Below are 17,098 nucleotides of genomic sequence, written 5' to 3' on the forward strand. Positions count from 1 at the left end.
GTCACGTGATGTTGCATGACGTATCGTGACCTTTTTCCCCATTGCCAGCAATGGGGTGGGCATGGTTTCAGAGTCATGCATCCGGCCCGTGGGCTGGCAGTTTGACATGCCTGTTCTAAAGGTCATGAAATGAGTTGACAAGTCTGGCAAAAAAACCTCTACAGTCTTTAACAATAGCTTCCAAGTGTCATCTGCAATACCTCCATATAACTATATCTCAAGGGCCAACCACCCTGAAACTCCTTAATTCTTTTTAAAAAAATGAATGACAATTAGAACAACTAATTTGGCCTGCAAATTTCTGATGTCTACTAGGTGACAACAAAGAAAAAATGTGATTATTTGCTGCCATCTCATGATTCTCTGGATTATTGCAATCTAGATCTAGTAGCCATACTCTCTTGGAATCTAGTCTGGTGCCTTAACCTCTACATCAAACTGGCTCTCCCAAACTGGAAGAGGCACTACTTAATAAATCAGCCCTCGCTAACATGATACCTTCCAGGTATGTTGCATCATGGGCACCATCACCACAGTCCAACATGGTTAAGATGAAAGGAATTATAGGGACTTCCGGTTAGGCATCACAGTGTAACAGACGCAGGAAGATGTGGCTGCATCTTCCACGTTTGATTTCACACCGCTGGGGGTCGAAAGTTGCCCCGGAGAGGTGACGAAGAAGGAGGGGACCCTCATCGATCGCGGAGAGGTGGTGGCCCTTCCGCTGGATCCGAGGAAGCCCTCCAAACCGGTGGGGGAAAGACTAGCTACATTTGTGTGGCCAGTCAGAAGCTGCTGACAACCGAAGATAAGCACTAACTAGCCATTTTTGAGCAATGTGGATGGAACTGGGTAAGACTTTATCCTCTTTTTATGACCTTAATACTACTTTCCTGGAAAAAAGAATGCCCAAAGCAAAGAATCCTCCCCAATGAGAGAAGGAAGAGAAGTTTTTGCCCTGCTCCCTCAGGAAAAGAAAAGCAGCAAATTAATTGCTTTGAGGGAAAACAGAAAAAACTACAAGATCAATTTGGAATTAATACTGATATATAGCTTTGAAATTTTGGGACTAAAAGTACCTTTGTGACTTTTTTTATAAAAGTTATTTGAAAGTCTATAAAATAGGCTTGGATTTGGAAAGCTGGAAGACGGTGACAATGACATCTAGTGGCGAATCATGGCACTACAATTTATTATGCTTAAAGGAAAGTTGGCTCGAAGCCCGGATTTAGATAAGACTCTTCCTTGTTCCTGGAAACTTTCACTTTTGCAGACTGCAGCTGGGAAAAGGGAAAAAGACTCTTGGGCTGCTTATTTGTGTTGGGGACCTATTGGACTATAAACACTACATACAAAAACAAAATGGGTGTTCCATACTTAACCTCAAATGGTAAAAAACCATATTTAACACTTGTCTCCGAAGCCCCCAGCTTGATATACCAACAAGAAAATGTTAATGAATCTCAGAAAGACATTCTTTCTATGTTGAAATCAATCCAAGAGACAATTATTTTATTTCATGATGAGACTAAAAATAACGCAAATGAGATAAAAGAACAATTTTCTAACCTAAACTTACAAATCCAGACAATGACTACAAAGAAGGAACTAGTAACCCAGAAAACAGAAGGAAAATTAGAAGAAACAGATCCAAAGATGGAGGACCTAAAGGAAGGAATTAACAGACAGATACAGACCAATGAAAAATTAGAAGATGCAGTGATAACACTGGAAATGGAAAAGATATCTTACTTGACAAGATCTCAGAACACATTTGAGGATAAGGAAGAAAAGCTGATCAAACGGATGATAAAGCTGTTAGGAGAAATGCTGAATATTGACAAACAAGAAATGAAAAGAAAAACTGAAGGAGAAGGATGGAGGCTGTTTAATGAATATAAATGGGTTGAGCGTTCTTCCAAAAATACTTCAATCAAATTCTCTTCCTCATTCCAAACAATATATACAAAAACAGAGGAAGAATTACTCGATGATTCAAATGCACTGATTTGGAAAGCTAGAGTAAGACTGAAGAAAATGGAGGTTTTGACCTATTAGATGGGATATTATACTATTAAACAGATGTTTGAATATGGTTAAGAAAATACATAACTGTTAGAAATAAAAGTATTATTATAATTAGAAGGATAGGATTTGTAACTAGAATATTATACTTTGTTATGAGATGGGAAATATGAACATTCTAAAAGGGTTTGAATAAGGGAAGCTTTTGGTTACCCAAATATAATTTATTATGAGAAAATTATAAGCGATAGAGATATTTTGAACAATGATGGGAAATTAATTTTTTTAAAATGTGAGAAAAACAGGATATTGATTGAACAAATGGATTTTAAGTACAAATGCAATTGAGATATATTCTGGCTAGAAAAGATATTATAAACTGATACTATCGATATTATGTATAGTACCAGAAAAATGTGATGAAGATGTCTATATTTAATTGTATATGTATTAACAGTAACAAGAATTGTATTTGCCCATTGTGGAAAAATGCATACCACCGGAAGAAGAGAGGCTCAAGGAAGCACTGGATGGCGTAGTATTGGAACGAGACTGAGAAAGTTAATATGTACCACTGAATTACCAATGGACCCAGACAACACATTGTTTATTAAGAACTCATGATTGTAAAATTAGAAAATTAATAAAATATTTATTTAAAAAAGATGAAAGGAATTATAGATCATCCTATCTGGAAGGCACCACCTAGCTGCCAGAGATTAAAGATATGGAAGTATACATAACTAGATGAAATTCTATGTTCATCAGTTTAGTTATTTCTCAGCTGTTCTTCTTTGTATATGTATGCAAGTTGTTTTGAATTTTCTCCTTTAAGAATTATTTATAGGTCTAATTGAAGCTTTTGCAAATGGTTGTAAGTAGACAACTGCAGGTAGAAGGAAAAAATTGGTAAATCAAAGAAATTGATCTGTAGCAGAGTCAGGATGAAAAAAATAAGTGCTTCCTCACACAAAAGACTATTATTAATTTGTGGACCCCCCCCAATCACAACATATCATTAGTTTAATTGGTTTTTCAATTTTCAATATTTCAAACTTGCTAGACATAAGCATCCTTCCAAACAGGTTATTATATTCTGCCTATATTTTGGGAACTGTGCACAGTTCTGCTCTTTAGATATGTTAAGAAGGGATGAAATATTCACAGTTTTTAAGGAAATATATCTAAATATTGGAAATATAAACAAGCATGACCACTATCTTCTAACTTTGACTTTCCAATACTTTCCTGAGATAACTGGCTGACTAGTTTAAGCTCACTAAACCATTCCTACAATACCAGTAATTGGATTTAAAATGTTGGTTACGGTTTGCCACGATTAGTTGTTGTTGTTGTTTTTTTTGAGGGGAGAAATGAGTTCAAAATTACTAGCCATGATATTTCAAATATATCAGTTCTGGAAAACTGGAGATATATTCCCCATATATTCCTAACATCTTTTTAGTTGAATAACTTGAACTTCAAAGATACACTTGTGTTGTTGTTGGCTACCATTGGCTTCCACAAATGGAGAAATAATGTTTATTTGCTCATCAATCTAAGTATAAAGAAGCAGCAATTTTATGAAATTTGAGTGAGACAGTCTGTAACGGAAGAATGGCCACATTTACGATTAGCTGAGTTCCTATCAGCCACGACAGAAGACACGAGTGTTGGCTTCTTTCACATCACTTGATTTCTTTTCTATTGCTGGTAGTCTTTCAGGAACAAGGAGACTTTCTGCAAGGCCAAGATCTCCCATATTTCTCCCCAACATATCCCTTCCATTCTCCCCAAAACCTTGGAATGCCAACAGGTAGACAAAGAAACAGGGTGGCCATTGGCCCCAAGGATGAATTCCGCCCTTGAATTCATTGCAAAAAATTACTTTAACAGTTATGCATATCTGACAGCTGAACACAATTGGAACTCATTTGTGGACAGATGGTTTATGTTTATTTCTTATATAAACAATCATTCCTCAGTACAGCATTTCTCAAGACAACACAGATCCTTTTTGAATGTTTGTATCATTTTGCATAATTGATAATTGTCTTAACTGGTGACACTATTCAGGTTTGGTTAGAATATATTGTGTTCCTGTCTTTAAGTTTGGTAGGACCCAATTTAAGTTGATTAAAAATGTAGTCATTCTGAGGGGGAAGCAAGAAATACTAATCATGCAATCTCACACTTTGAGATGTTTAAAGGCAGTGACAGTACACCAAACTTTTGGAGGGTCCCATAGGCATCACTACAGGTAATCCTCCACTTACAACAATTTGTTTAGTGACCAAAGTTACAATGGCACTGAAAAAGTGACGTAGGATTATTTTTCACACTTATGACACTCATCCCTGCGGTCGCATGAGCAAACTTCAAATGCTTAACAACTGGCATGTATTTATAATGGTTGCAGTGTCCCAGGGACATGTTATCATTTTTTGTGACCTTCTGATAAGCAAAGTCAATGGGGAAGCCAGATACACTTAACAACTGTGTTACTAACTTAACAACTGTGGCAAGAAAGGCCCTCAAATGGGGCAAAACTCACTTAACTGTCTTGTTTAGCAACACAGATTTTGGGCTCAGCTGTGGTTGTAAGTCGAGGACTACTTCTACCTTTTCCTTTGATTTTTTCTCACCTCTCTCTTGCCATAGTTCAAACTCTTGGAGAGGAGAGACTAGGAAACAGAAAGAAGGAGATACAAGACTAGAAGTTCCAGACCACAACAGGACGGACATACCATGGCTTTACCTTTTGCAGGAATCCATCGATGATGCCTCTTTCTAATGCTGGTTATAGGAGGCAATGATAATGATGATGGTTGCTCTATACAGAAGAACATTTCCTATGGCTCAAAGAGTTCAGAGTTTGCACTGCGACCTATGGCTTTGAAGCTAGAAGAATTGCCAGGGGAGCAAAGAAGGAAAATTACACCTCCATAATGAAGAGCTATTTTTCATGTTTTATCTTCCCTTTAACAATAGGCAATAACCAGCAGCTGGCCTTCTTGCTCATAAAGGCCAGAGATGGCTGTCACAGAGTTCTTTATATCAGAATAGCCATGCTGCTTGGGAATATTGCACACTACATGGGTCTCCAAGAAACAAAAAGTCACATCAATCAAAGGATCATTTCGGATTACTTTAATTGCTATCCAGGGTTGCTATGAGGTTTTGTTTTCCTAGTAAAGCATGTATAGTATGCAACCCACAGCTTCCCACCCAAAGACTGTGTTTAGTCTGAAAAGGCAACTTTGAAAGGAAACAACAAATAGAATTTTATCTGTCTACCTCCCAGTGGCAAAATTATTAACAGTGCATATTTTTATACGTATGCACACACAGAAAAACGCATTTAGGTCCCCCTCACATACTGATTTTTTTGAGAAAAATAGATGTGGAGGCTATTTTAAATCTGGGAGAAGAGCAAATAATTGATTTCCAAATATTGTTAGATAATATATTTAAAATAACACACACATATATATATATTCATATATGTAAAAAGAGATTTTAACTCTAGACAAACAGAGGCAGGAAGGGAGGGAGGGAGGGAGGAATTACTATGTATTAACCTATATATTCTTGATCACATTTTCAAATCATACCATACCATCACTTTGGGTTAATACAATATACATTATTTTACTTCAATGCATAAGGACAAAATCTAAAGCAAGTCTAAGAGAGGGAAAGCACAGCAAAATACCAAAATACCGAAATAACTTCCCCACCCCAAAGGCTCATACTGCAGTGGCCCATCACTTTCTCCCCCCCCCCAAAAGAGAACAAAAAGTCTCTGGCCCTAGGGTCAATAATAGAAATACCTGTATAGGTGATATTCAAAGCTACTATTTTCTTGAGAGTGTGGTAGCTTCCCATTCATGTTTTCAGTTAAAATGAATTATTAAAAATAAAAGCTGGCAAAGCTGTGAGCTGCATGGATAGTAAGAAACTTACCAAGAAGTACATTGTGGCCCTCAAAGGCCCCGTTGGAAATCCAGGATTTAGATAGTAAAAAAGCCCCGTTGTTCTAAAAAGTGGTCACTAGATCCACAAGGCCTAGGAGGTGTCATTCACTTTATATGAAACCAAGATGGATTCAGCTGCTCTATTTCAGTAAGGAAAATGTACACCCATTTTATTGGATTCGCTAACCAAAAAGGAATACATCTGTATTTTTTAATTATTTCATACTTCATTTTATAAAGTCTACCATCAACTCCCAAAATAATGTACTAAACATTTGTGGTGTGGTAACCTGTAATTATTTCAACACTGTTCATAGTTGTTGGAGGTCTGTGTGAGTCCCACTAAAATTACTAACGCTTAAGAGAAAATCTGAGTGTACCGCTTTCAAAACTGAGTATGCCACTCTCTTGCTGGTGTAATAAATGGAAATAAATATTTGGTCATCGTTAAATTCTCTAAATAATTGTACAATCATATGTTATTTCATTCCTTATTCATGGGGAGAAAAAATCTGAATCTCACATCTCAGTTCAGATTTATCTATGTAGTTTGAATCTTAGCAAAGCTGTTTTTAATATAAATTCAATCAGAACTGAACATTCTCAGTAGCATAAATTAAAATACATTCCTATCCAATAACAGCTGATTACTAACAACAACAGACCAGAGACCTGGTATGCCACTTCTGCAGTTCAAGTTAAAAAGCAAGTATATACCAGTTCATAAACAAATAATCTGTCTATCTAAACAGGATTTGTCAAACAGTTCCGTTTCCTTCAATCAAGCAAAAAACAAAAAAACCACTGAGAATCAGTAATTGATGTAAGTTCCTGTTAAAATTAAAATAGGTATTTGAAAATATTGTAGTTGGTTTCATTTAAGAAAAAAAATGTTGACAGATTTCTTGTATCTGTTGATTGGTGCATTTTAGACCAATCTTTTCTGAAGCTTTCATTCATCATTGATGAAAGCCATCAAGTCAATATTATGCATGTATCTATCTTTGTGGAATAAACCTGGATGTCTATTTAGAAAAATGAGAAATATATGCCTGCAGACATAAATGTCTGTCTGTCTAATTAACCACTACAACCTTCAACCATTAAAAGCAATTAAAACCAGTTAAAAGCTACAGCTAAAAAGTACAACATTGCAAATTAAGGAATGGGGGAATCGGGTGGGAAAGGCAGAAACAAAAAGTTTTGGAAAAGAACATGAGCAGAGCTGGGCAGGAAAAAAAAAAGCAAGGCACTAAGAATTATCTCTCAGTAAATGTTTTTCATCAAGATTAGAATGCCGTGGAAAAGGAAGAGAAGATGAGTTTATATTGCCATATATTAGAATGCGAATGGTGGAGAAAATGGCAAAATGCTTTGGCTTCACTTTTTGGAAAGAAAAAGAAAGGGAACATTGAAGACAAACCAAACCTTTAAATTTAAATAACTTCATTTTACTTTTTTTACCAGTGGGATCTGTTTTTAATACCCTCTCAGGCATTTTAAATTTTATTAACAAAGCAAGCAAACATTATCAGCAGTTATTCCACCAGCATAATTATTATGACAGAAACCATCTTTCTTCCTCCAGAGAATTTTTCTTTTTTCTGCCTTAAATTCACATGTCCCTCAAGGATGAAACTTTATTACCTCAAGCTCCCAGCAAACAGCATTTCTAGGACTTAACACCTCCCATTTGTTATTTTTAGCGTAGACGTTTTTAAATCGTTAGAGTTTGGCAGATGCAATGATTTATGTAAATTCTTTATCATCTCGTGGGGGATTAATGTACTGTAATTTGATAATGGCCCTCCACTTTAAGAGTCAGGAGTACTTCCAGAAGAAAGCAACGTGATTGCAGATGATGGATAGTGTAAACCTCCACCAATGTCCACAATATGACCAAAGATGCATTTATCATTGCCATTTTTCTTTGTAGTACTTTTAATTATAATTGCCATTGATTATCAGATACAAATAGAATGGTTGCTCTTTGGCATGATATTTTATGTACTTTAATTGGATTAAGATTTCTCTTAGTTTCACCAAAAATATTCATCTAGTCTTAACAAAGAGGGTGCTTAATGCCCTGAAATTCTGCACAACTATGAAGACAGCAAGAAACAATCTAACTTTAATCTATTTTGAAAGATAAAACATTAGTTTAATAGGGCATATAAATCAGATAAAGGTTTATTTTAGCAAGCTTTTCATTTTAATGATGTCTATACATTTCAAGAGTTTTAAAAAAATCAGGTTTCAGTATAGAACATGCATTCTGATATTCCTTAACACAACAGTTACTATAATCTAATAATACAATTTAAGAAAGCTTAGTAGGCTAAGGGGAAAAATGACCTTATAGTAAACTTAATTGTCATCACAGATAATGTTGAATGCACATGAACAGGAATCCTATTTGTTTATAGAAATCCAACAACCACAATCTGAAGAGAAAAAATTGCAGTCATCTGTTTAATGATGCATTTACTGAATCTGTTTTTAGACCAATAGAAGACAGTTACTTTAAGAATTAAAGCTAACTGTTAAACTAGGGGTCAATGAATTACCTTAAATCTCTTATTAAAATGCTTATACAAAGTATGCATTCAATATGACTGATTCTTTATATAGACATTTCAATTTAGTTTCTGGCTGTAGGACACATTAAATCATTTCAAATGTAAAGGTAAGAGAAAAGGGGTAACATCTGCAGTTGGGGTTTTTTTAAAAGAAAAAAAAATGCAGTCCCCGTAAATCACATTGCATTTGTGGATACTTTTCACTAAGTTTTGAAAAGTACTTTTCAAAATACCTCTGCCCTAAAATATTAATAGCAAAATATTATTTTATTTCTGATTGCTAAACTTCTGTTGAATATTTTTCTACATAATAATTATCAACTAAAATTATACTAACCTATCATAATTAGAACCAGCTTAAATGGTATATGTCATTTAAAGATATCTTAGAGTTTCATGCTGATGTTTAAAACTCTTATAGAAAATATTTCTAGGAAAGGAACAGAAGAGGAATTAGTCACCCCTTATATGACTGTTTACTTTTCAGTGAAATCTTTGGCAAATATGTGCCAAAATGTTGAAAAGACTTTCAATCCAGCACTGTTTATGGATTTTTCTCTCCAATGTGAAATTCATAATTCATAGGCATAGAAATATTTTGACAACATCCATATTACCACAGATGAACTTTTCACACCTTCTTGCATTATGAAATAATTAATTATTCCTCTCTAAATCATTGTAATGTTTAAAATAAATTGAAAGTTTCTATCCTAAAGAGTTTAATTTCATATTTTTTAAAAATATGTGGGAAAAAGAAAGTTTTTTAAAATGAATAAAATGAAACCCAGTGATCCTGAATAGAATCTGTGTTCAAACTTTACCAATATAAAAATTGCAAATATAAAATAGCATAGACAACATTATTTGGAAACTTCACTTCAGAAAGGAAAAGCCACAATACCTGAAACATACTTGAAATCCTTTAAAGGCCACAAATTCTGCATGCATGTTAGGGAATTCCACAAGCAAGCGCTCTCCCCAATTCAACATGCAAACAAGAATCACCTATGAGAAACTTGCGAAATATGAAATATTCCCCCCAACTGTTTGAATGTCCAATTCTATCATCCTTGAAGCACAGACAATTACTAGTTATTTTCTATAATCTTGTAGTTATTTGCAATGATTCTTGGGCCAATGTAATCATTTTAATTACATCAGTAAAAGAAGGAAAACAAAAGGCAGGAATGTTATTGACACTGACTTTATACTAAAGGTAAGAGAAAAATCCCCCTACCCAGGGCTACCTACTTAGTAGCTGTTTTACCATTAGCCCAACTCCATCTTGTAGTTGTACCTCTTCCAGAGGCCAGTTTTTGCCTTTAAAAGTAAGGGCGCTTGCTCTCCTATTTCGTCCACCATAGAGCAGATTTCAGACAAAGGAAATAAAATGAAATTGGCAACGTACCTAAATTGACAAAGCTCATGACCATATCTGCATCATTCAGAAAGTTGGTGTCGTGCAGGCTAGCTAAGGTGGGACTTTGTGTAGGCAGTGAACTTGTCCGTGATATGTATATTCTTCGGGAGTACCCATTTGGAGATGCCAAGTAGCCCTTCCGTAGCCCTTTGCCCTCTCCGCTTGGGGATGATCCCCTCACCAAATATTCCAACTCTTCAGGATCCTCTTCATTTGTCATTGCATTGTAGAGATCCAGCATAAAGAGGGGTGCCGAGGAAGCTTGTTTTCCAGCTGAAAATGGCCTGGGTCTATGAGGTAAACCCAGGATGGAAAGAATTTCCCTTTGGATCTCTCGCCTCTCATGGTTCCGCAATCTTCGATAAATAAAACTCGAGTGGACATGGTTGTCCCCCATACCTGCCTTAGCATAATCCATTAAAAGCCAGTAATTCCAGAGTAAGCTCAATAGAACTTTGAACAGAGTTTGGTGCATTTTAAAATAAAATAAAATGCACAAATAACTTTGAAATAATGTTGTATTTTCCTTTTTCTGGTCTCTTACGAAGTCTGGTGTTCCTGGGACCAGGGAAGGTTAAAATAAAATAATAAATAAATGAACGATGAATTACCTATGCCTCATGTCAGCGTTGCCATTTCTGCACTTCCCATATTGATCATTTTCTTCCACTTCTTCCTTAAGTATGATGGGACGTGTCAGGCTGCCTGCAGTTCTATGAAAGCTGAAATTCAGACGTCCAGTTTTCTACTGCTGCTACTGTTTCTCCTGCACTGGTGGAACAGGTTCCCAGAAGCTGACCAGTTGATGCAGGCATTCCTATTCAAAACCTGATGATGATGATCAGACTTGAGATGATCAGACTTGGGGATAGTTTTGGATGAAACAACAGATCATCTTCTGTCAAACTGCTATAATCAGCAGAGTCCCCTCATGCTCTGATTCCTAATCCCCAACTAGGTAATTCTTCTTCCACCTTGCTGTCCTTTCCTGAATGCCAGCTTTCTTGTCTTCAACTACTGCTTGGTGATGGTGCAATTTCCCTTTGGTGTTTTTTTTTCCAGCACCCAGCTGAGCCTATTAACATTTGTAATGTCCAGCCCATCTGAAACATGCATCACAGGCTTGAAAACCGTCTTCCTCTGAATTCACCCAGGGATATGTTGAAAAAAAAAACCCAGGACCCCTCCCCTTCTCAATATCCATCCAGTCTTTTGCAGTTCCTTAAAAGCGATTTTCACCTCTACCAGGCAAAAATAGAGTAGCTCCCTTCAAGAGAGATCTGAAAGCTAATGTAAGCACAACCCTGCTGGGAGAGAAGAGGCTTCTCATTGTAATTTGAAACTGGCAAAGTGAGGGGGGAAATGAATTAACCCTTCTACTGCCACACAGTTACTCCCCTTCCCCAACCAGCCAGTGTAGAGTTCTCTAATAGGATGGGAGTAATGACCTCTCCAAAAAGAATTGTGTCAATAGACCGATCTTAAAATTTAGCATGCAATTCACCTGAGTACTTACAGAGTTGAAAGAACATAGGGCTTGTTTGCAGTTTGCAGAACATCCTCTTTTTAAATGTAACCATTTGCAGGCTAGGTTAAATACTTTAAGATTCCACTGAGATCAGCATGTGAGGCCCTGAGTTTTTTGGGACATGCTCCCTAATTTGGAAGGGTCCCATCCAACTGCAGCGAAGCACTTCAGAGTCACACAGTTTCAAGCAGAGACCTAAAAAGCAGGCTTATCTTTCCAATTAAAGGAACATGACCGAGGATACAGTTTTGGAGCCAGTTGCCTAAAGTAGATGCAATTGAAACAGACTGGGTGCTTCTATACCATAAGCGTGAATGCTTTTCACCTATTTATCGCCCAAATTTAGACCGAAAACAGCATTTATTTACAAAATAGTAGATGTGATGTGATTATTTTTCCACAAACCCTTATAATACTTTCTTCTCTCTGCTTCCTGTTTGCTTTTCTTGATATATTACATTTAGTAAATATTGGTCTGTTGTGGGGATTGATTGAAAAAAGCAACCTCCCACATTTTTCAGATATATTTTAGTTCATTTTTTCTTTCAAGGCAGTCTTGAGCCTTGCCAGGATAATTGATCTCAGAATCAACAACAACAACAACAACAACAATAGAGTTGGAAGGGACCTTGGAGGTCTTCTAGTCCAACCCCCTGCTTAGCAGGAAACCCTATACTATTTCAGGAGAATGAAAACCTTTTGAACTGGATAAATACTTCATTTTATAAAATGAAAAACAGCAGGCCCAACTGACACCACAATAAGGACATCACGTTAACATCCCAGCTGAGTATATAAGATTGTTGTATTGAAAAGAGATGGGGCTTGTTTGTTTTATTGTGGGGCTTGTTTATTGCATATATTTTTTAAAAAAATAGTGCTGCACTAATCGCATGGAAATTATGACTCAATATTTCAGTAATCAAGTTATGAACCTTTACTTGTGAATTCAGCTTTCCATTTTGCATGACATTTCTCTTTTCACCACACCTTCAACACAAAAGTACATTCTTTATTTTATCAAATAGGACATACCAAAGGGGCATTAGTGATATATTGCTTTATACAGGCAATAGATTCTCAATGAATTCATTTCTTCTCACTCCAACCAATTAAATACTATCAGTCCACACACTATCTTTATACTTGGATTTTATTTATTATTACTTAAAAATGACTCTATTGGCCAATAGATAGGTAAAAGGGGTAATATTAACAGACAAAGAAACAAAATTGGGCCAGAACAAACTAAAAGTAACTAGAACATATTCTTTTGGTTAAAGGAGTCACATCTGTAGCACACTAAAGAAAGAGCTACGGTGGTTTCATTGTTTGAAAACTGCAACAGAAACAGATATGTGTCATGAACTCACCCACCCAATCCCAGAAGATAATGAGAAACCCAAAGGCCTACTAAGTCATCAAGCTCCTAAGTAGATTTAAAGAAATGTGCCTGGTTTCTAATAGTTGAAATTTACAATTCAAGATACTTATAATAAAAAGTCCCCCCACCCAGGATGTCAACAATTGAGACACTTATCCCAACCTTTGAAAATAAGCATAACAAAATTTAACTTGTGAGAAACTCTAAAAGATTATCTACAAATGTTTATGCATTTATACTTTCTCTTGCCTGGTATAGCCACATTAAGGTCACATCTGGACCGGTGCCAAGACATCGATCAAAGCATAGGAACAGCCCTGCTGGATTGGACCTAGAATTACATACATCCCAAAGCCTTTCTTCCAACTATGGCCAACCAAGAGCTTCTGAGATGTTCAAAGATATGACAAACTCAAAATTTGGTTTAAGGGATTTTCCATTTAGCTACCATGGCCAAATAAGTGAAAACAAATATAGCCACCCAGAACAAGAAATAATCTTAAGGAACTGATTCACCTACTTGACATTTAGAAAAATCAAGTTTCATACAGTTAGTTTCACTTAATGTGGGTTTACTGACTTTGCAGGTACCAGGAGAAAAATTATGGAGGGCTACTCCCGAACAATATATCTGGTACATTATTTACATAAACTGTTTGCTATCATCATTCATATCCTCTTATTATAGCCTAATAGAATACTTCTGAAACTTAGTTGAATTCTTCTCAGATCCAAGTACATTTCCTTCAAAGAGACCTGAGGATCATATGACATGGTTAAGTAACCTATGTATTTCCAAATGCTGTTCCATCATTCTGAGTCATTATAATGGCTGGCCTTTGTGGGAATTGGCAACCAACATATCCAGAGAGCAGTATACATATGGACTTAAAATGAACACTCATGTCAATGCTAAGGTTCTGAATTACACCTCTGTGGCCTAGATCAGCCCATTAATGAGCAAGCAACATTTCAAGTGCGATATAAATTGCTATAATTATCCAAGAAAACAGATAGATAACCTTTATTGTCATTTTTTTTCCTGTGGGCACAATGGCACACATTAAAACCATGCTATAAATAATAAAAGATATTTCAATGCAGCAAATATGGGCTCAGATGCATTAAAGCAGCTAAAAAGATCTACAGTTCAGTCCAATCCATTTGGAAACAGGTCTCACTGATTTAAACCAGACTTACATATTAATAAAACTGTCTTGATTTCAATGCTTATCAAAATTATTCCAGCTGTGTAAGACAGAAAAAAATTAAAGCAGACCCAGACAATTAGATACATCAGCGGCCCAGAAATTTTTATTTTTGGCAGAAGACCTATATCCTGCAAGGGATAAGAAACTTGATTTCTGCTCTTGCTTTGTTGCTGCCTTGTTTTTGAGAAAGATCACAAAGAAAGGCCATTTTCAGTGAAATGACAACTCTTTAGAGACAAAAACAAGAGCACACCAGGAATAAACATTTCCAGAGTTTTGAGGCAGCACGGAGAAATGTTATATTGAGCCAGGGGGAACAACCTTGCTCTATTTAGGCAAAAATTGATGTGAAAGCAGTTTTCTGAGAGAACTGAACTCCTCATAAAAAAATACTTTGGAAAATACACAACAAAGACTACAAAGTCATAAAGATGAAGAAATTGGACATAGGTTTCGATGGGCTACAGTCCATTTTATCAGGCTTGTAACTGAAGAGATGAGTTGCATTTTACAGGCACCAGTGCTGCAATAAAGAGAAAACAAACTTTTTGGGCTTTGGATTGTTGCAACAGACTCACACAACTGCAATACTCTTCTGGAATGTGCCTCTAGACCAAGGGTGTCAAACTCGCAACATCATGTGACATGTCGCAACATATCGTGACTTCTTTTCCATTGCCGGCAATGGGATGAGTGCTGTTTCGGCATGATGCATCCGGCCCATGGGCCGGCAGTTTGACACCCCTGCTCTAGACAGATGGGCAGCACATAAATCTAATAAAGAAAGAAATACTTATTATCATTCTTCATTCCACTGAAGAATCACAGTGAAAACTTCTGCTTTGCTTGGGTAGAAAGGCAATTTCCAAATCAGAATACAGGCAGTCCTTGGTTAACAACCACCCTTTCAGCAACCGTTCAACAGCACTGGATGAGTAATCCTTATGACCAGTCCTCAAAATTCTGGCTGTCACAGTCTCTCTCAAGTCATGTGATCATGATCCAGGTGTTCAGTAAGTGGTCTGGATTTCCAACCATCATAGCATCCCACAATCATGTGCTCACAATTTGCTATCTTCCTCGTTAGCTTCCAACAAGCAAAGTCAATGGGGAAGTCGGCAGGAAGATGAAAGATGCATTCATGTGAGGTCCTTATGAAACATCCTTCCACCTGATATTAGATTGGCCCCATCCTTTTTGACATTCCAAAAGGCCCTTAAGACCCTAAAAGACCAAAAGGATGTGTGTATAGATGAGGACTGTCTATTTGGGGAAAATATTACTAATATTAACAATATTAAATTTCCCCCCTCTTCCACAAAACTCTTGTCCTATCAGGGATCTTTTGGCCAAAGCAGTTATGTATGAAACTGATCCCACAAAAGATGCACTTCACCTTTCCATCACTTTGCAAGAACAAAGCAAGCAATTAACAGTGAGTCTTCAGATGCATGACTGTCTGAAGCTGGGAATGCTGTCTTTTCTTGACCTGTCTGCCCGCAGGATGCAGCATCCGGGCAAAAGTAGAAAGGCTGTCTTGATTGGGCTGCACTATCCTGTTTTTCTGGATCCAGCAATATTGCAAATACTAAATTAGTATCACCCACACATGCTCATTCCTTCTTCAGATACAACAGAATAGTTGTAATGGGAGATAAAACTACTGGAGAAAAAAAAAATCACCTTTATTTGTTCACAGAGGATATGGTTTTCTGAGATGTTATAAATCTTGGGGGGGGGAAATCTCAAGGCTTTGTCTTTTTTATTCCTTATTGCATTTCTCTCTCTCTCTCTCTCTCTCTCTCTTTCTCTCTCTCTCTCTCTCTCTCTCTCTCTCTCTCTCTCTCTCTGTCTCTCTCTCTCACTCTCTCTTTCTCTCTCTCTCCCTCCTTCCCTTCCTCCCTCCCTCCCTCCCTCCTCCCCCCTTCTCCTCCCGTCTCTTGCAATTAGGGACACAATCTATCATCATGCCACTGTGATTTGCAAGTCTACCTACCTAAAGAGACTTCAGTAATCCTTCTTGGTCTACAATAAGGCTCTGATTAGCACAGAAATTACACAGTGGCAAATGTAAAACATTTGTCTGCAGAAGACTGTTGTACGTCAGTCTCTTAAATGTCAATAGTTGCTTTAGCCAATAAAGCTTTTCACTGAGCTCCCAAGAATAAAATAGTAGCTGTGAAACTCATCATTTTGTAGCAATGCTGTTTCTGTTTCTATTAGCCATATCAATTGGTCTGTTACTGTCTTGATTTCTGTTTCAAAGAGTCATTCCCTGGTTTTCTGAACAGTTCGAGGCTTTAATGTGGTTTGCCAGGCAATAGAGAATGAAAACATTGGAGCTGTTCATTGAATTTTGCACAAAATGTCCTAATTATTTAATTGTCTTGTGCAATAAAGGGACGTGATCACTGCACAAGATATTCTACTTTGAACATTTCAGCATTCATCTATGCACACAAACCACTGCATCAACACAGCTTACTACCTTGACCAAGAACTACTTTTTATAGCATTTTCATTTCAACTGGATATTTTTGTCTGGGCCTGGGTTGGAACCGAAAACCCAGTGAAAGAATCATTTATCCCCCACATAGAACTAGACTGAGGATTTTGTCCTACATGAGAAACAATAACACAAGGATAGAACTAAATTATTAAGAGAGTGGGTAGTCTTCTGTTTGTATATATGTGTGTTTATGGTTAGCTATTTGTAGAGTGTGTTGTAAATGTGTTTTGATTGAATACATTCTCATATTTCTATGCAGAATTTAAAATGCAGTAATAAACCCTAAGGCCAATTACAGCACAGAGCTCAAAATGCTCAACCAAAAAAAAGTGCAACCATTTCATTACAGTATATCTTTTTACAGTGGTTTTACAAGTGGAAGAATATGAAATTCATGAATGAGCGCAAGTACCTTTTGTTAAACATGCCCTTTATCGGGGCCAATAAAATTTTAAAAACAGA

General features: G+C 36.6%; 1 protein-coding gene across 1 annotated transcript in view; it reads right to left on the reverse strand.

Moving 5' to 3' along the window:
• Positions 1-10,479, reverse strand: part of BMP5 (bone morphogenetic protein 5) — a 43,571-nt gene extending 33,092 nt beyond the window's left edge. Inside the window, exon 1 of the mRNA XM_015819889.1 lies at positions 9,993-10,479. Coding sequence (XP_015675375.1) covers positions 9,993-10,479 — 487 coding nt within the window. The remainder of the gene's footprint in view (positions 1-9,992) is intronic.
• Positions 10,480-17,098: the final 6,619 nt, after the last annotated feature.

The sequence above is a fragment of the Protobothrops mucrosquamatus genome, unplaced genomic scaffold, assembly GCF_001527695.2.
Source record: "Protobothrops mucrosquamatus isolate PMUCROS unplaced genomic scaffold, P.Mucros_1.0 scaffold1011, whole genome shotgun sequence".
NCBI classification, from domain to species: Eukaryota; Metazoa; Chordata; class Lepidosauria; order Squamata; family Viperidae; genus Protobothrops; species Protobothrops mucrosquamatus.